This window comes from Peromyscus californicus, unplaced genomic scaffold, assembly GCF_007827085.1.
Source record: "Peromyscus californicus insignis strain IS unplaced genomic scaffold, ASM782708v3 Scaffold_16__1_contigs__length_79575227, whole genome shotgun sequence".
Lineage (NCBI taxonomy): Eukaryota > Metazoa > Chordata > Mammalia > Rodentia > Cricetidae > Peromyscus > Peromyscus californicus.
Genome location: NW_026294458.1, coordinates 55,845,013 through 55,866,524, shown reverse-complemented (window position 1 = coordinate 55,866,524; position 21,512 = coordinate 55,845,013). Strand labels below are relative to the sequence as shown.

Genomic DNA, 21,512 nt, shown 5'->3' with positions numbered 1-21,512 from the left:
AATTTCAAAGCTGAAATATATAATTAGTCAACATTAGGGAGTAAATGGTTGATATATATATAGTTATGTTCATGACCCCGATTTGGTCAATATCTTGAAGATCTGTGTGTTAAAATATGATACTGTGGAACTATAAATCTGTAAGAATTATGTCCAAATCCAAATTTAAATGTAAAAAGTGCTGAATTTTAAGAAGTACAGACAATTGTTCCTCCAGCTAGAACATGCTGACTTTGTAGCTCACAAACTATGACTAGGAAAATATTTCCCAGTCAAACCCACTGTGATGCATATAATCATTTCAATACCATGTGTTTTTAAATCTATAGATTTTATTTTTCCAACCATATTCCCATAGTGGTTATAGTTGTTGTTAATGCGATTTTCCTTGTGGATGGAAAAACACTGAGGAGACTGTATTATCATTTTTTCCTCCACAGAACCTACTTTTTCCAAACCAACCTCAGCAACCCACTAGCCGGTGTTCGGTGTCTCCCTCCGGGGACCTGACCATCACCAACATCCAGCGTTCAGATGCGGGGTACTACATCTGCCAGGCCTTAACGGTGGCAGGGAGCATCTTAGCTAAAGCGCAGTTGGAGGTTACCGATGGTGAGATTTCATCACTTGAGTTCTTTCATGAAAATAATAAATTTTATTTCCATACACACATCAGGTTTGGGGAAATTTTTGATTTGTTGAATCATTTGCATCAATGCCTATATAATACCTTTGCCTAAGTAAATATATTGCATTTGCATAAGGAAAGCAATATGTGTTAATAGTTTCTAATTCTCTCTGATTTCAGACCACCCATCCCCTGCAAAATAGAACCTCAAAGACAGCTATTTAGATCATTAAATTTACAGTTGTGCATTATTTTAAACAAATGATATAAATCATTGTGTTTACAAATGTAATCTGTATGTTTTCAGTGAGTGTTTTCCTGGCATGACTGCTTCTAATAGATATTAATATTTTATTTGACTAGAGGAGTAGGAAATATCATCTTTAAATATCATCACTGAAACAGAAATGAGATTTTAGTTAGCTAATCACATTATGACATTCTTCCAACTTTAATTATATATTCACTAAGTTAAATTAATTAAGTACATTCTGAAGTAGTGATGAATGCTAAAATTATTATTTTTTTACTTGCACATATGTACTTTGAATTTTAATTTCTAGTAACAGTTGAAAAGGGTCTGATTTTTTTTTCATCAGTAGTTTATTTATTGCACTTCACAGCTTGGGGGATTTAGATAATGTGTGATCTGTGAGCATGAATTTTTTCCCCTGTTTTTGAGGTCTTCAATTAAGAATTATTCATTTTTGTTGTATTTTTGTGAGTTTTAACTTTCTTTTTGGTCTTTTTTCTTCTTAAGCATAGTTTCTGAGATACAGGGTCTTTGATCTACATGCTCTCAGATTTTCTTACTTTTTTACTGGTGAAAGTCACTGTCCTTTCCTATATTCCAGATTCACATGACGATTAAAAGGCCATTTGAGATGAATAGAAAGATAATATCTTTTAATATCTGTCTATGGCAAGGCTCAGTTTAGCACTGTGTCAGGAATGGTGTATGTCTGGGTAGCACAGACAGACACTGTCTAAGGAGATGCTGAGGCTATGGGCTGCATACCTGCTGGTGCTGCAGAGAATTTGCTGCTATCAAACTGAAGGAGAAGCCCAATTCAAGGGTAACGATTATGAGCAAGGCTTCCCTAGTTGGCAAGAACGTTGATTCTCTGGGCCCCCATAGTTCTTTAGCAGAATAAAAGATAATGATTTTTAAAGTTCTCATGTTTTGTACCAGAGTAAATGTCTACACACATATTTTTGGTAAATAAGATATTTGGACCAGATTATTCAATATATTCTTTTAAAAATATATACTAAATATATTTATATCTTTAAAAATGTCATTAATGTACACAAAGTTCATTTTTTCTCTGATTCTCCAACTTTTTTCCTCAAAATTAAAAAAAAAATGTAATGACCACTCAATGAGAAGAGACAATAGCATTTAAAAAGCCTATAGAAATAAAACATATTTTGCACCTTATGTTGACAATAAATGCCACCCTGTGGTCTTATCTGAATGTTTTATTAAGGATTTATAACATGTAGTTAAAGAAGACCACAGACTTGTTCACAGATCAGTGAAAATCCTAAATGTTCATTTAACCTTTGACTTCAGTGTCATGGAAAGCTGTGGTCATCTTCCAGACATAACATCCCCAGAACTGAAATGCCTTCTAGCCAGGAGCTTTTCAATTACCTTATTGATTGGAGTCATTCAAAAGGCAATGAGCTACTTATTTAGGTAGTGAAACAAAGGGAGGGGGTAAATTCTAATTAGTTGACCTTTAGTTGTGTCTAATGATGGTAGACATAGGACAATAAAAGCAGGTTATAAGAAATTACTGGAATTCTACATAGCTGTTTTACTTGAAACATATATGCCACAACATTACAAATTAGATGAACACATTTTTACTCAGGTAATGAGGACACATTTTCTCCCGCAATTATAAAATTATTTATAATGTTTTATGGCTTGGATTTATCTTGAAAACCCATAAGCCTTTCCTTTAAGCTTTCATTTGTCCAGTTATTGCCAGATTTGTTACAATATCTATAATGCTCTACACCCTTATTCAATTAAATTATTTTATTTACTTCTAAACATAAGAAAAAATACTAAAACAAGATGTTGTAATTTTGGTTTGTGCCAAGCAGAACATTGTGTTCTGATTTCTAGTAGGATTTTAGTAATTGGAATCATAGATTCAGTTGCTCAGGGGTCAGAGCATCCTCATTTGCAGGGACCTATGTCCTGCCTTTAGTTAAATTACAACTGTTTGATTCTTATCAAGTACTTACATATATAATGTATTTAGTATAATTTAAGTAAGATACATGCATTACATACATATATTTTATATACATCTAGATACACATGCATGTTTACATGTACAATATAGAAAAATAAAGTATACAAACTTTTCACAATTAAACAAAAATCTTTGATGTCTACCCTACTATAGACATTTCCTTGTTTTTTTTTGGGGGGGGGATTTTGAGACAGGACTTCTCTGTGTAGCTTTGTACCTTTCCTGGATGGTGGCACACGCCTTTAATCCCAGCACTCGGAAGGCAGAGGCAGGCGGATCTCTGTGAGTTCGAGGCCAGCCTGGTCTACAAAGCTAGTTCCAGGAAAGGCGCAAAGCTGCACAGAGAAACCCTGTCTCGAAACCCCCCCCCCCCAAAAAAAAATGGCTGGAGAGATGACTCAGCCGTTAAAGGATAGGCTCACAACCAAAGTACTTTCTTGTTAAAAGTTAATTTTTTTAACTTGAGCTTATCAGTTTGATTTTGGGGTAATCTGGTGAATTCTTAATGAAACACAATATTCAACTATTTTTTTTCTTCGAATCATTTATATAATGTCATTTTAAATCATTATATTTTTTAAATCATTTAAAATATTTCTTAAAACATGGACTACTTTGATATAGGATGGTGTTCCATAAGCAAAAAGGCATACTGTGCTAGAACTTTGTGAAATTATCTTGAATGTAAACACTGATTGTGAGTAAAATTTGAATTTAGTCATGCTGTGTATTCTAGTTGACTAGTTCATTTTTCTTAGCTGTGTTCACCTACTCAATAAACTCATTGAAATGGCATGGCTGTAGTTTAAAGATTGAATGTCACAGTTTTATATATAAATTATTTAAGGTTTAATATTTTTCATGGACAAAAACACATCAGCCTATGTAAACAGAGCATCCAATAGCTTCTATGAGTAAGTAGTAAGTTATATAATCCACATGTATTTAAAGCAAAGGGCAAAGATGGAGGTTAGCTTTACATGCACTACATCACAGATTTTTTTAAAAAAATATATCTCTATGAGCAATAAATGAACAATTTATGATTAACAGCTAGAAGCTATCTGTATTTTTATTTTAATTTCAATGTGACTAAGCTCTTCAATACAATTCAACCTTTCTAAAATGTCAAAATATATCCTCAAGTCATTTTAATTATAATGAATGCACAGCAAGTTAAAATAATAGTATGGTCTTTGTGCAGTATATGTAGGTGTATGTTCAATGTATATAGATGGAAAATAAACTAGATATTTACAAGGTAAAATATATTATAAATAACAGTAAAATGCTTTAGGTATTTATTATTACTATCCAATGTCAACATATCAAGACTACTGAGTGTCATAGAACTCTAAATTTCCTGAATATGTGTTTACCTTTTAGTTTTGACAGATAGACCTCCACCCATAATCCTGCAAGGACCAATCAACCAAACACTTGCAGTAGATGGTACAGCGCTACTGAAATGTAAAGCCACTGGAGACCCTCTTCCTGTAATTAGCTGGCTAAAGGAGGGCTTTACTTTCCTGGGTAGAGATCCAAGAGCAACAATCCTGGAACAAGGAACACTGCAGATTAAGAATTTACGGGTACGTAGGATTTGGCTTCTTATTGACTCTTCATCTTATCAACAGCTTTGCTCTCAAGAAAACTTGCACAGTCTACTGAAAAAATTCTGACATCCCTACATGATTGCTGTACATTTTATGATAGGTCATATTATTTCTTGGCTTAACAATGATTAGTTGAAATCGTTGTCCTTCTGTTATTAACCATTTCACATTATACCTAGAAACCTTTCACTTGTGCATCCATATGCATGTCCTCAGTGAAATTAAAAATTCTATGTATTACTTTAACTCTTGCTATATGTGTGTTTGAATGTGTGCATATCTTTATGTGTGCACTTAGAAGTTAGAGGACAACTTTGTGCCTTCTTCAAAACACTCCCACCATGGTATTCCTTTGGACAGAGAGTGTGGGGAATGGATAGGGTCTCTCTTGGGACTTGAACTTAGTTAGTAGAGAAGAGCCCCAGGTAACTGCTCTTCTCCATCTTCTCAATGCTGGGATTACAGATGCACAACACCATTTCTAGATTTTTAAGTGGTTTTGGGAGTACAACTCAGATATTCATGCCTGCAAAGCAAGCACTTATTGACTTAGCACTCTTTCCAATATTGGGACTACAATTTTTTTTTTTAGAGACAGGTTTTTTCTGGGTAGTTTTGGTGCCTGTCTTGGATCTTTCTCTATAGACAAGGCTGGCCTCCAACTCACAGAGACCTGCCTGTCTCTGCCTCCCAAGTGCTGGGATTAAAGGCATATGCCACCGTCGCCCAGCCAGGACTACATTTTTTTAAAGATTTATTTATTTATTTTATGTACACATGAGTGCTCTGTCTACATGTACAACTTTACAGCAGAAAAATGCATCAGATCCCACTGTCGACCATTGTGAGTCACCCTGTGGTTGCTCGGAATTGAACTCAAGACCTCTGGAAGAGCAGCCAGTGCTCTTAACCTCTAAGCCATCTCTCCAGCCAGGGCTACAAATCTTGAACAGAAAGTTCAGGATAGTAGCAGGTAACTGAAATCATTTGACAGTAAGTAATGCTGCTAAGTTTACTCTCACTATCAAGGAAGACTGTGAGATTGTATGGGTAAATTGGCTCAGCCAATAATTTCAAGAAAGGAATAAAAGAATGAGACTGTTTAATAAGAGATATTTGGATAGTTGAACAAAGTCCTTAGTTTTTATTTAGGTTGCTACAGATTTTACATTTACACCTCTAGATGAAAATGAGTCACTGGTATTTTCACTGAATGTCCATGAAAAGAATGACAGTTCCTCAAAGTGAGCTAAGTTGGATCTACATCAAAGGTGACCGAAAACAGTCTGTGATTCTAAATGTTGTTTGAATTTCTAATATTTAACAGCATTTTCGCAAAAGCAGTGGTTTAAAGCAATCCACAGTTATTTTCTCACAATTTCTGATAAAAAATGAATTAAAAGAATGGCATGACTTAGCTAGCACTTCTGCTCCAAGTGTTATAGTTCTGTGATAGTCAATTAGGATTAGGGGCTTGCCAGGATACCAAGGGAAGATTGATTTACTTCCAAGCAATGTGGTGTGACTGTTGGTTGCCTAGAGTTGCTTGGGATGAATAGATTAACTATCCACCTTCTTTGAGCATTGTCTGATGGGAGCCTCTAGGCTCTTGCTTTCTGGGTCTTCCTGATGTGAGTGCTTGTATCTTCGTAGGAAGCATGAAAGCTGCCAACGAAGGTGAATTTCATGGCACTAAATCTCAGACATGATATCTGAAACCTTCAGATATGCGACTGACCAGAAACCAGTCCGCAGGTCTCATCTCCACATTAGTGAGGTGAAGGATTACATAAAAAGTGATACCCTGGGATCTGTTATTAGGAGGGTTACCTGTCCACTGCTAACAAAGCCCACTCACTCAACTACGTATAGTAAAGCCACCCACTCCCACTGCCACAGTTAGCAGAGGTGGTAGTAGAGCAACCTTTTAAAATAATCACAGTCCTGGTGATGGAAGCCAGATGTGAGATAGGTAAAAAGGCAATATATAAAAATATAGATAATCATTTAGTGGAAGAACAATTAGTAAAATTTGGCACTTGGTCAAGAACTCAGAAATCAAGACAATGAAAAACCAACAAACAAACAGAAAATGTAACAGAGCCAGCAGGTGAGATGATTCCGTGGGTGAAAACACCTACCACCATGACTGATGACTCGAGTTCAGTCCCTAAGACCCACATAGATAAAGAAGAGGAAAGAACTGAAGCTGGTAAGTTTCCTATGACCTCCCAACAAGAGCCTGGGCATACATATATCATATACATAAAAGAGATGGATGATAGATACTTAGATAGATGATAGATGGATAGATAATAAATAGATAGTAGATAGATGATAGATGGATAGATGATAGATAGATAGATAGATTGGTTGATGGTAATTAGATAGTTAAATAGATGATATATAGATAGGTGATATACATACACACACACTCATATGTAGGTAGGTAGGTAGATAGATAGATAGATAGATAGATAGATAGATAGATAGATAGATAGATAGACAGATAGAATGAAGATGATACAAATTTGCTGAATCTTGAAAATCCATGTTCAGAAGCCAGGGCAAAAGGTAAAATATTTTGCTGCACATTTTCAAGTGAAGGGGATCCTTTTCTTAGGATGCAAGGTATTTCCAATTACACATCTATATGGTAAGTTATCAGTGTACTTATACATATATTTGCAAAATGGTAGAATAATCATAAACTTTAATACATTTATATATATAATCTTAATGTTATTAACAAAAAAGTAATTACTCCTCCCTTAAAATCTCTTTTCCCCCTCACACATACACACACATATAGACAAATTTAAATCTAGGTTCCACATATGAAAGAAAATATGGAGTAATTGTCTGAGTCTGGCTTATTTTGCTTACTGCAATGATTTCCATAATTTTAAAGAGGCTGTCCTTTCTCCAATGTATGTTTTTGACACATTTATTAAAGATTAGGTGGATATAGTTGTGTAGGTGAAAAATATTGCCAAGTTCTGTCAAAGGAAAATAAATTAACATGGGCTCTTTTTAATATGCTTTTTAAAATTCTCCATGAATTAGCTAACTTTCTTTGAACCAAATGGAAGTTATTAAAAAAAATTCATAACAGCTCTCCTTGCATAAACATTTTAACCTCATTCTGAGATAAAGGCAGACTTGGGCCATGAAGGTTAATGCTTTTTCACTGTATTGTTGCATTAAAGGATGTGTGTGCATGGATAGTCAAGATCTCTAGGAATGGAAGAGAGAAGTAATTAAAGGTAGATGCTTGGTGATGTCAAGCAAGCTTTGACTCACTCCTTGCACAGGTCTTTGAGTAGCATCTCTGAGATGCCATCCCCAGGAGGCTTGTTTGTAGCTAACGGTCCAAGGAGAAAAGGGGGGACATAGAGTGCTAACCCTATTCATTTCCTTTTAAAGAAATCAGTCAAGGATGAAAGGATAAGGAGAGAAAGAAAGTGAAGCACTCTTGATCAGAAAACGTCCTATCTAAAGTTAAAGCCCAAAGAAAGAACACAGTGATGGTGATCATAGCAACACAAAAGTGAGGCTCAGAAGCTATTTGGGCTTTTGATCGGTTCCAAATTGAGCACATTGTTCTTTTTCTGTACAATGGATGCTGCTAAAGGAGGATTAAGTCAGGCTTTACCACTTCACTGGTATAGTCGAGAGGTTTCCTATAGGTCAGATCCTTTGTGTCTCATGATTTCTTTTTTCAATGCATAAGGCAAGAGAACAAAATAACATGATGGATGCTAAGTTTTCCTGGTCCAGCTAATTGGTATCTGAATCTGTATCTTTTGAGAAGTTGAATATTCCAATACTCATTAAAACCTACCTACCACAGTTAATGTCAGGCTCATATCTCCGCACAATGTCAGGGGGATGCAGTTAAGACACATTACCTACATACTCTTCTTTTTACACAGAATAACAAGTGCTACATTTTAGTTCAACAGCTATAATAAAATGCAAATTCTTTTACACGTTCACAGTCCATATTCAAATGAATATCCCATTAAAATCCAACTTCAGCTCATTATATTTAGCTTCTGAGTGATGCTTCTTAAATGCAAAGATTCCTAATGACTATAATGCACTAGCAGCCACATTTGAAAAGATAGCTTATTCCACAATGGCTACTCCCATCATCCCTGCAAGACAGAAGACAATTGTACCGAGATAATACAGAAAAGAGTGACAGGCTAGAGCAATTTCAAACTTTAGTTAAATACATAATGACTTTAAAATCAATTAAAATGGTAACGTGGCGGTAACTTCATATCCTAATGATTTATCTGAGAATCAATAATGACTCTTTCAGTCATGGATTAATTTTGAACCTGAAGGTATAGTATTCTATAATCTTCCCACATTTCATGAAAAGACCCATGCTTAACATAGAACTGCATCTTTTGCTTGCCTTAAACTCTGTTCATTGGTTTTTACTTACATCCACTTTGCCTACCAGACAAGTTCATTGGCAGTCAATGTCAGTACTGCAAACTCCTAGAACCCAAACACCAGGAGGATCGTTGAATATATTTTATTGATCTTCAAGGTATTTTTTGGTCAAGATTTTCTTTTCTTTCTTTCTCTTTTTTCACGTTTACATTTGTAAAAGACAACTTTTGATCATATTTTCAACTATTTTAAAGTCCTTGTCCATTCTTCAATGAGCAACAAAGACATTTTAAATGATCTATAAATTTGGATGTTTTAAATGTGTTTAAAGAAAGTTCTGCATATTTAGTTCTATTTCTGATTGTGTTTATTTCAAAATGACAAGGCTCCATAGGCATTTTTTCCTTTTAGGCTTTTTTTTTTGGTTTGAAGATTATACCACTTTGTTATTGGACACCACCCTGATGGCATTTATTTATAAGTAGAGAATGCATTCCTTAAATGAAAAAAAATATTTTAAAAAGCATTTGGCTTCTCAGAGGTGTGAAAGTCTCATTATCTATTTAGTCCTAGGTACTTTTATCTGTTGAAATATAATTTCTTAAGAAAGAAAAGCCAGCATTGCATTCATGAATCGTTGCATCTATGTAGAATTCTGCATGAATTATTCTATTTTGGCTTATTTATATCTGATGCTATCACAATGAAGTCCCACAAGAAAATGAAGTTAAAATGCACATATTACCATGGAGGCAGGGAACTTAATAAAGTTTATCAGACAAATTACATTTAGTTGCATACATATCACTTTGAAAAACTTTTCATCAATGTTGTAACAAAAGGTTGCTTTAGTGCCAAACATGCACACACACACACACACACACACACACACACACACACACACACACACACGATTGACTCTAATGCCTCATCAAGACTGAGTGATTACAAGTTGATCACAATTGAATTCTTTCTTTCCATGTGTGCTAGATCTCTGATACTGGCACTTACACTTGTGTGGCTACAAGTTCAAGTGGAGAGACTTCCTGGAGTGCAGTGCTGGATGTAACAGGTGAGTGCTTAATGAGAGTCATATTTAATGTAATGATAGATCACGATTTTACATGCACTGGATGTAAATCTAATTCGTCACATTCAATGTCAATTTTAGATTTGAACATTAGTTGGCACATAGCATGGCATCTGGAGAGCTCCCTGCATTTGTAACTCATAACCTTGTTGCTTGATTTCTTCTGAAATGCAAGTGATTACACTGATTATCCATGAAAGGGAAGACTATATTTATTAGCATGTTGGAAAACCAGCTAATAGCTTACAACCATCTGATTTATGAAGATGAATTGCACACTGTCAAGTCAATTTCTTTAATGTTTCCTTCTTTCAAGCATTCTTGTCTGCTTACAAAATCAGGAACAAAGTCTACCCTGTTTGTCCTCTACAGAATCTGGAGCAACAATCAGTAAAAATTATGATATAAATGACCTGCCGGGGCCACCATCCAAACCACAGGTCACTGATGTTACTAAGAACAGTGTTACCTTATCCTGGCAACCAGGTACACCTGGAGTTCTTCCAGCAAGTGCATATATCATTGAAGCTTTCAGGTATGAGACAATTCCTGTTTCATTACTCCATTAGACTTTTGTCTTAGTTACGGTATCTCCAATTTCACCTGATCAACCCTGATGCTTTATGACAAGAACAAGTTCATGTACTTAAAGAAATTCACTTATTTTTTTGACTTTATTAAAAATTGGATATAAATTTTCATTAATCATTTAATAATAAGATTAAAAATAAAATTCATTGTCTATTCTTATGTCTATAAAGAGGTATTTTGTAACATTTGCTCCATCATTTTTTCACCTGACCATTGTACACACACACACACACACACACACACACACACACACACACACACACACACACACACACACATTAGAGGATAGGCTCCATATTTGAGGGAAAATTGTAGGTATTTTTTTTCTCAGTGTGAGTCACCTTGCTTAATAATATTCTTTCTAGATCCATCTACTTTCTGGTGATTTCGTAATTTCATTTTTCTCTATACTTGTTAAGAAATCAATTCCTTGTGCTTCTAGTTATTGAATGAAAAAACACTTCAATGTGATATGTGAAATAGTTTTCTTGACTACAGAGGTATGGTTGATAAATCATTGCCTTTTACTACATTGTTTGATCTAAACTCGATAAAGTACAAATAGAAAAATGTACAAACTGTATAAACTGTATTTTTATATTCAGTTTCACTATGATTTTGTTTGATTTTCCACAGTTTGAAAGACAGCCACTGTCTTTTATCACTATCAGGACAAATGATATCTTTTTGTGTTAAGCTTTTCTGTTCCATTTTTAAGTTAATGGCAGATACATATTTTCAAATTGTAATTTTCATTATTCTTTATGTTTGATGCCTAAAGATATTGTTTGATGCTAAAATAAAAGGACCTAAAAAATCACATTTTCTTATTAATTTTAGCAAAATAGCACTTGACCTTAGGTACAGTGCATCTAACATGGCATCCATTATAGCAAGTTGTAGAAGGGTCCATACACAGAATCTGATACTTCATCATTTAGAGATGAGAGATCACAATACCGTGTAATGTACAATTTTATTAAAAATGTAACCAAGGGAAAATATTCATTATATGCTTCCTTTCTTCTTTTACAGATATGTAGTTTTAGAAGGCTCTATTATAAAATTGCATGTGGAATTGATGCAAAAGAAAACACACCTTGTTACAGGAAAATGTATTGGCATAAATTACTCTGTAGCCCATTTATTCTTTCTGCAGGTTAATTCTTTGCAAGGTATATACATATGCATCTATGAGGACCATATTTATTGTATAAATTTGATGTTGTGATTTTGGCCTCTGTTCCTTTTACAGGTATTCATTTAGTGGGCTGCTGTGCATTTAGCAAAGGGCTGTCACATCTTCTGGGCTGAGTTTAATTTTGTTGTGCATGGCACTCCGTTAGGTGGGCTCGGCTTTGTTGTTGAATAAAAATGAATTCATCCAAATGTTTCATTATTGGGCTGAACACTTCAAGTGTTGTGTGTGTATGTGTTTAATTTTCAGCCATTGACCTTTGTCATTGACACTCAACTCCATTTGTTACAGTATTATGAATAGTTTTTAAAATCAGTTTCTGTTCCTATTTCAGCCAGTCAGTGAGCAATAGCTGGCAGACAGTGGCAAACCACGTCAAGACAACTCTCTATACTGTAAGAGGGCTGAGGCCCAATACAATCTACTTGTTCATGGTCAGAGCAATCAACCCCCAAGGTCTCAGTGACCCAAGCCCTATGTCGGATCCTGTACGTACACAAGGTAATTTCAGTAGCTGCTAAAAATGATGGCATTGGGATGGTATATCAACTTAGGACAATGGAGATTGCATGAGCAAAGAGAATGTGTACATGCTAATTTGTGCATGATTCTCTGGGGTCTGTCCCTGCATTACTATGAGGTATCCTTTCAGAGCTCTCAGTTTCTATGTAAGTAAAACAAACAGTTGGATACATGGGTAGTAAATGAGAGTCTCTGAATGAAGAAGAAAAAGTTCCTCATTCTCTATTATACAATAGAAAAAATAATAAACCCTTTAAAAAACAGATGCCGAACAAGAGTGCCAGAATTCCTTTTCCTGTTTCTGGGTTCTGTGTTTGTTTGTTTTGTTTTAACAGGAAAATGGCTTTTGCAGTGTAGATTTTTAGTAGGAGTACCAATGACCCTGAATCTGTTAGACACAGATTTTCAGGCTTCAAGTCCAAAGAGGGGAGGCACTCCAGGCCCTGAGTTAGGTTAGCATGCCTTCTATGTGGTATGGTGCCAATGTTTAACAACCACCCCATATTGTCTTTGATTTTTTTAACATCAGTCATTTCAAGGAGATTTTTATTTCAGAAAAGAATAAATAAACCTTTTTTCTTAGTACAGGTGATTTTTCTTACTAACATGCCACTACATCTCCTAGAATATTAAAATGATTAATTTCAAAATGGAAGTTTTCTTCTCCTTTTTTGTAACCTGTCCTTTGCTACTGAGTCAGTAAAGTGTGGGTTTAATCCAGAATACTATATTATCCTTTCCTATCCTACGACTAAAAGAAGGCATTAGTACAATAGAAAAGGGGACCTTTATTGTATGTCACAACCAACTCCCTACAGGGTTCTTGAGAGGGTTAATTATTTCTTATTTGTAAGAGCTTTTGAACGAGATATAATTCAAAGTAGTATTTTTATGCTATGAAAAGCACCATGCCGCCATAAAATATTATTATAATTACAATGTAGTTCAGAGGTAGTGACGAGCATGCCATTATCACAGAGAAGGGTGCAGTAAAGGAATGAAGTCAAATAAAGTCACCACGTGATGGTAACGTGGCTGACATAATGACAGTTGAGGGAGGAGGGGATGATACTTTGCTTTTGTTCTTCCCACCATAGTGTGCTTAATTTTCCATGATGATGAAGGGTGTGTAGGTAAAGAACCTGTCTCCAGAGAGAGAAAAAGCACAACAAAGACTTTGAAGGCCTGAAAGTCGTTACATTTTGCCTCATCCCTATGCAACCGCTTTTTAATGTGTCTGGATTGAATGAGTAAATTAAATGACTGATTGTGAAAGAGAAGAGATGTGTGATTTTTTTAAGTCAAGAAATTTGAGAATGTCCGTTAGCGCCACCTATGTGGTTAGCGGTCATTGTGGTCATTGTGTGTGCAGCTGCAGTTGGAGGTAGAAGAGGAACAAGGTTGGGAAACCTCTGGTGTGACAGAGGGCAGCACACCCTCATGATATTCAGTAACTGTACCAGTCACTAAAACTTGATTCAAAATAAAACTCTCAGTGAAAAGATCAACAAAGATTAATGAAGTTCTTTTGTGAGCTTGCTTGTTCCAGCTGAGAAACTTCAAAGAGATGAAGACCTATATTCTCTTAACAGATACTTAATAGGAAAACCCATGTCTTGTGTCTGAATGTCAGCCTCATTTTTGATGTCACACATTCAGCTGTTTGGAAATCTGCACAGCACTCCTTTTCAAAGAACGTATTGGCTTTTGAGGTCTGAGTTTTCAAAGGCTTTCATGACCATGTACTTTGAAAATCATTTACTTCATTAAACCTCCTAAATACTTTTAGGTAAATATCACAGTAGGCCATACATACATCAGCAAAGGTTAATAGCATTCAGATAAAGGAACGTATTGTTCTAAATCAATTCATGTTTTACTTTGTTGTTAATGCTGAAGATGAAAAAATGTAGAAAATAAAGAAAAGCACATTATGTGGTTCCTAATTATTTATGTCCCAGTGAAAGTTAGTGCACTCAACTTAAGTTACACCTTGCACTTTTTCGAGAATGTTGCATTATAAACTGAGGAAAAGACAGAAGAAATTAAGGAATAATTTCTTAAATAAATCATTTAGAATTGGACATCCTTATTGAAATCAAATAGTTTTAGGGAAAACGTTACCTTGACATTGAAGTGTGTTGGTTAAAGAGCTTATTTGCATATGAGTAACTTTTAATGTTTGAGATCAAATTGATGGGTTTGAATGCATGTAATTTTTAATTATTTTCATAAAGACTTTAGGATGTATATTTTATCATTGAATGCAGTAATAGGATGCTTTTTAGGTAAAGGGGGTATAAGAAAATAGTAATTTAGGGCTGAGTATGTGTCATTCATGGGAGCATATTATTTTTCTCTCTTGCTCCACCAAAGCAGCTGTAGGATCTCTTTCTAGGTGATGGAATTCTGGCCCAAACTGATATTTGGGGAATATTTTACCAGTATAAGTTTTTCAGTATTGCAAAATATCCATTTGTTTTATTCTCAATCTCACTCTGTTCCATTAATGACTGAATTCACTTCCTCAGGCTCTCAGTTTTTTCAATCTATGACTCAAATGAAAATAGGTCACAATAGGTAAGAAAACACAACCTGCCGATCAGGCCAAGAAATGAAAAAAAAGCCTCTGATATGCAGTTTCAGATATGTTTTAAAATACAACTTGAAAATACTTCAGTGCCCTAACATCTGTATAGAAATGATCTTTCTAGACAGGTTATTAGGGCACAGACTTGAGTCTAACCCATAATCTAGTGATCTTCCAAAAACAATACATCTATGTGGGAATGCAGAGTTACAAAGATTCTTTTGTAAATAGAAATTTTTGATAAAGATAAACATAACAAATATTCCATACCAACATGAAATACACACACACATACACACACACACACACACACACACACACACACACACACACACACATCCATTCACTTTTATATACACGTGTTTATATTTGTATGCCAAATTGACTTAAATTGACTTGTCATGAGACTTTTTAGTTTTTAAGACAGGGTTTCTCTGTGTAGCTTTGCGCCTTTCCTGAATCTCACTCTGTAGATCAGGCTGGCCTCGAACTCACAGACATCTTCCTGGCTCTACCTCCCGGGTGCTGGGATTAAAGGTGTGCGCTACTGCTGCCCCACTGTCATGAGATATTTTAATCCATCTGGCAGTTAGTTCTAAATTGGATTATAGCAAATGCACTGGAGTTTAATAATGAATTTTGAAATTAGGAATGGTTTTCTCCTCTAACTACAGATATCAGCCCCCCAGCACAGGGAGTGGACCACAGACAAGTACAGAAAGAACTAGGGGATGTCATCGTTCGTCTCCATACTCCAGTTGTTCTGACACCTACAACTGTTCAAGTCACATGGACGGTAAGTATTCAGAAATTAGATTAGTCTCTATGTACCGCCACAAAACGTATTTGGAATTTTTTTCAAGGAAAAAAAGAAGGCAGATAAACCTAAAACAAAATTTAAAACACTCACCATTTTAAATCAAGATGCAATCAAGGAAAACAAAGAAAATATTCAGTAGATGAAACTGTATGAAGAGTAATAAGTACATTGTAATAGAAATAAGACCTTCCCTATCCTTACTTCTAAGAGCTTTACAGAACTGAAGTTAACATACCAAAGTTGTAGGGTATAAGTGAATACTTCTCGCATGATGAGTGTTCTGAGATCATCACCAAAACTAATTTTTAGAATGGTGAAATCATCCCAGAATGAAACCCTGTGACCATTAGTGACCATTCCCTTCCACACTCATCCTTACCCCTCTTCACCCAATAAATGCTACATTCCTATAGATTTACGCATCATGGAGTGTTACTGTGTAAGGAATCATAGAGATCATTTTGTATCTGGCTTCATCCAGCACCTTGTTGTTGAGTTGCTCTCATATTATGATAAGTATTATTACTTTATTCCTGGCAGTGTACCTATATAAAAATCTATTATATCTAATTGTTTCCATGTGAAGTAGTCATAAATAATATTTTCTTTTATGCACAGTCCATATTCTCCTCTTATCCTGGGTATAAGTATAGGTTTACTTGGTAAACCTTTGAAATGTTTCATTTTGTTGGCTACTATGAATAATGTTTTCACAGCTCTTTGTGGATAGTTTTTAATGCAGACATTTTCACTTACCTTTGGCTTATTCCTATGGATTTTTGAACAATGTGTCAACTTGACACTAAACATTCTAGCGAACTTGCTGAATATTTTCTAAACGTTGGTATATTCCAGCTAGTAAAGTCAGGGTGTACTGGTCTCTTCCAAATTCTTTCCAGTTTTTCTCCCATTCATCAAAACTTGACATTCTAGTGGCTATTCAGGGACGCATCATTATGATTCCAACTTTCATTTTTTTAATTACTACTTAGGATATATTTAACTGTATGCATCTGCGGTCATTGTTTCGGAATTAACTAAATAAGTTTTAAAAACTAAACTAGTATTTCACCTCTTGGCTTCCAGATCATTCGAGAGAAACAATTTTATCACACCTTAGACTAACTTTTTCAACTAATCAGGTTGAGACAAAAAATATTTATTTTTATTAATTACTTAGTAGAATTATTTGAGAATGTAAAACAAAATAAAAGTTGTTTGGTTTCCCTGTTAATATTAATTACACTGAACAAGTCCAATTCAAGTCCATTTTTTCAGTACAAAGTGTATTCCAGACCTTGAGTGCCACTGTAGGGGAACAAAGCCAGTTGAAATTCACCAAAAATTCAGTCAAAGAGTTGTTTAAGTATATTATACACCAAAAAATATCATAGCATTAATTTAATATACATCTAGATTGGGAACTGTAGAGGCATTATATATTAGCACAGGAGCCACTGAAATAATATTTAAATACTATTTAGTCAAGCAGCAATTTATTATAAAAGAACACAGAGAGAGTTTGTATAGCTTACTTAAGTTACTGTACTTACAGTATTTTAGAGTCAGGTGTGCTAGGGTGTGAGGCCAAGAATATTTTAGTTCCTGTTTAGTGGTAAGGCCACCTGAAGTGGCTCACAACGGCCTTCAGGTATCAATAAAAAAAATGTACATGACTTTTGTGCTGGAAAAATCCATTCACCTCCCAAGCTATACCGAAGGCTAATGTGAATGCCAAATAATTAGCAGGGACCTTTTGCTAAAATTGACCGGTGATATAATAAGGGTAGATGAAATTAATTTTAAAAACTGTTCTACAGAGGAAGTAGAAAAAAAATACTTGCTTTGAAAAAAGGATGATTTTATGGTGGTGGTGTTGTGGTTCAAGGAAAGGAAGAATTAAAGACCCCTTGTTTAGCACCATGATACTTGGCCTGCAATGAGTGATTGTCAAAGTTGCTTTCCAGAACCCCACTAAAACAAGCTAGAGCGCTTACCCGCTTACCAACTGGCTCACCAAAGAAAACTCTTTTGGATTTCCTATTCAGGTGGAGGATGGAGAATGCTGTTCTCTCTCTCTCTCTCTCTCTCTCTCTCTCTCTCTCTCTCTCTCTCTCTCAAGTGAAGCTATATATAGTGAACATAGCTTTTAGCAGTTCAGTAAAAATGTGGATTCTTTCCTTTTTTAGCATGTCTTTTTTTTTTTTTGACAAAAATGCTCTGTAAATGCTCATCTCCACAAACTCCAGGGTTCATTCACTTCCATTCATGATTTCACTCTTTCCTGCCCCCGTGCCATGTGCTAGCTGAAGAAAGGAAGCATTCTTAAGCTCAGAGAGTCAAACAGGTGAAGGTGGACATCATCAGGTGACACAGCTGGGCGACAGGCGTTCTCTATGGCTCTCTATTTCCTCCTGAACACAAATGCTTTGTTAATCTGTCATAAGTGCCATTTTTTTAGCTTAGGGCTTTAAACCACAAGAATGTGTGACTAGACATTGATTAGAATAAATACTAACAGAGCATCCATAGACTAACCTGTCTATTAATAACATTAGAAGCAAGCATAAGACATAGGTTGGAAATGATCACCTGTCAAGATGAGCTAGAGTGAATAGGATAGAGCCTCTGCTCACTCAATGCTCATCGGTTTTTCAGGTCCACTTTCGGCATTTCCCTTTCTGCTGTCACCTGTAATAACATTTTCCCTCCCTCTAAGCAGTGCCTCCCAACTGCACAAGATTAAGTTAAACTCTTGTTATTAAGGAGACCATTACTAGCCACTGGTTGATGGCAGTGCTCACTGGAGTGAGAGAGCAATGCTGTGTAGTAAACATTAGCTTCATAAAGTACCTAAAACACTTAATTAATGAAATCCAAACATGGATAAAACCAATTTGCCCTGATTTACAGACTCCCTTCATCTCCAAACAGCTGTTTAATGTTCTTCTTAAAAACACAGCTTGCTTCTTTCAGTATTAACAAGCTATTATTGTGAGTTATGTCTTTCTTTCAGTATATAAATTCACTTAAAGGGAATTCAGAGAAGTTTATAAAACGTAAGCTTAATGTTGTTTTAACATACGCAGCAAGGATTTTTTTTGTAAACTCTGGCAGTTTTGATGAAAGGCAATTCTCTCTGGTTCTCATGAATTTAAATTTTGTTCCTTGGTTGCTTAATTTTATGTTAGTGCAACTTCTGCTTTCAAAAATTACGTCAGTCTGTTACAAACACAAATTGGTAGCATGGCTGAGCATTCTAAGGTCATGCATGAGGTTCCACGTTAGGCTTGAGCTTAATTTTTCTTGATATAGCCTCATAAAAGTGTGACTCTAATTCCAGAGAATCTTTAGGGGTTAAAATCTGTCAACTAAAAGAAGGAATTTCTAGTTTTTGAGACTCATTTATCAGCTGAAGGTTTACTTGTAAGAAATCCATGAATTTTCAAAGCTTCTAGCTAGAGCATTCTAAAGAGAAACAGTTCCTTTGTTTATTCTGTTTTAACTGAAATTTTGCATTTTTTTTTTACTTTGTGAAAACAATAATGTGATCTGTTATTCATCCATTTGTTTCTTTCTCTCAAAAATATGTCATACTACAACTAAACAATAAAGATTAGAAGTTAATATATACAAGAAAACCCTTTTGTTTATAGCATTCTGATAATTGAAATTTTAAGCCCTAGTAAAACCTCATATTCTTATTTTATTTCTCCGTGGCTGTCTTAAAATGAGGTCGTTTCATTTCTTGTTCACTAATCATTACACTTTCATAATGAAATGGCTGGCTTTGCATTTCTGAGCCTATGGCTACCAAGCTGTAATCTGGGGTATTGATTGGAGAAGCAGCTGCAGTAGTTTATGTTCAAATTGTTCATTTATGAAGCAAGGTAAACTAGTAAAATGATTTGACATCTTTTTGTTATTTTTGTTAAAACCTAAAAGGCATTTTCCCCTGTAACTTAGGCAACTATAAAACCTCTTAAGAAGAGGAGCAGTTGAGACAGCTTGTACCAATCCTGTGCAAACCCAAGCCAAAACAAATTCCAGCATGGAGACAGGAATTGGGCACACAATCCCACCCCAAACCGTGGTGTTATTGGCAATTGCTAGCAGCTGGGAAGGAGAAAGAGTTTTCTATATGAGTGTATGTAGGTAGCCATTGATAAGTTGACCACTCTCTGGTACAAGACCATACATCCAAGAATATTTGGGCAGTACAAATTTGTCTTAAAGGATTTAAAAATAGAAAAGTATATCATGTTGGGTAGGAAGGGAAGAGATGTTAATCCAGAAAGAGTTGGGGGAGGTATGAATATAATCAAAACACATAGAATGAAACTCTTGAAGAACTAATAAACATTTTTAAATGTTTCTCTTCAAAAGAAAAAAAAGAAAAAAAAAAACAACCTTTGGGATTTTTAGAGAGAAGGAATGAGGGAAAGCCTATGTATCAGTTGATATCCATCTGGCATTATTCTTAGCACCCCTTAGTATCTGTCAGTGCTCTGGAATTTGCCAAATGGGCTATGGCTGACTGGCCAATGAGCCCACGGTCTCCCCTCTCCAAAGCTAAGAATACATCAGCAAAACTTGTCTTGTCTTGTAGTTGTGTTAATGTGGGTTCTAGACTCTTAACTCAGGGTTTTTAAGCTCAGAAGGCTGGCAGTTTTCCAACTGAGCCTTCTCCCAGGTGTCATAAATTAAAAAGAAGATTTTGATAGTCACATTCAAAATCTCAGACTTCTAGTTTAAAAAAAAAAAACTTCTATTTAATACAGGAAGAGACATGGAAGCTGTCAAAACCTGTAGACCATTAGAGGAAGAAGAGGCTGCTGAAATGATGTACTTAGAGTTAGATACTGTTAACAGGGATAAGTGATCATATACTTTAAACATGATGGGATCACAGCTTCCATTTCTCCTGCAGCTTATCCAGACACGGGGGTGTAAGCAATCTTATCCTTTGCTTTATCTCTTGGGTGACCTCCACTCTTTCATTCAGATTATCTGCCCTCTAACTGTGCTTCCTCTCCCCACGAGACATTTTAATTCCCAGGGCATCACATTCAGAGCCTTTGCTTATGGTTATGTGTTATGGCAACTTTAAAATTATTTGAATAATTATTTTTTTTTTTTTTTTTTTTTTTCTAGTCCATTTGTATTTGACAAATTCAGAGAAAATAATTTCATTATCTATCCTATTTTGTTAAGTCCAAAATGTATCTAATTCACTTTCTATCCTAATTAATCTTCAACTATAACTAACTAACCTTCAACTATAACTAACTAATCTTCAACTCCCTCAGAGACCCAAGAAGGAAATAATATTAGCTAACAAAAATAAAAACAGAAAGTGCATGCAAGCAACTTCCAAAAAATTTGTGAGTTGACAGAAACAGCCAGCTGCCTGGACAGTCACCTGAGGTTTCTCCACAGTGTTGGGGCATCATCTTCAGCCTATAGGCTTAGCATATCTGACAGACTCATTTGTGAAGTAGGATGTACACAAGGTCGACAGTTCAACCTCACATTGGGTGAGAGCAGTCCATGTACCAGAAACACCTGAATTCCACTAGTGTCATGTCATGATTCAGGATTTTAAATTCTGGAAATTGTTGTTGATTTTTTAATTCAGCTGTCCATTCTTGGCTGTGTATATATGGCTTCATCTTAACATCCCGTTCTTCTCCACATCCCTCTGTCAAATGCCAGTTTACTATTGCGAGGCGTGAGCTTAGTTACTCTTCAAGAATAACTGTTTCAGCTGCTGT

The 21,512-nt window shown here is 35.3% G+C and overlaps 1 protein-coding gene across 12 annotated transcripts in view; it reads left to right on the top strand.

The window, feature by feature from the left end:
* Robo2 (roundabout guidance receptor 2) overlaps positions 1–21,512 on the top strand; it is a 531,698-nt gene that overhangs the window by 437,424 nt on the left and 72,762 nt on the right. For all 12 annotated transcript variants that reach the window (XM_052741005.1, XM_052741004.1, XM_052740998.1 and 9 more), the window contains 6 exons: positions 441–612; positions 4,288–4,493; positions 9,918–9,999; positions 10,390–10,552; positions 12,141–12,307; positions 15,593–15,714. In XM_052741005.1, coding sequence (XP_052596965.1) covers positions 441–612; positions 4,288–4,493; positions 9,918–9,999; positions 10,390–10,552; positions 12,141–12,307; positions 15,593–15,714 — 912 coding nt within the window. The remainder of the gene's footprint in view (positions 1–440; positions 613–4,287; positions 4,494–9,917; positions 10,000–10,389; positions 10,553–12,140; positions 12,308–15,592; positions 15,715–21,512) is intronic.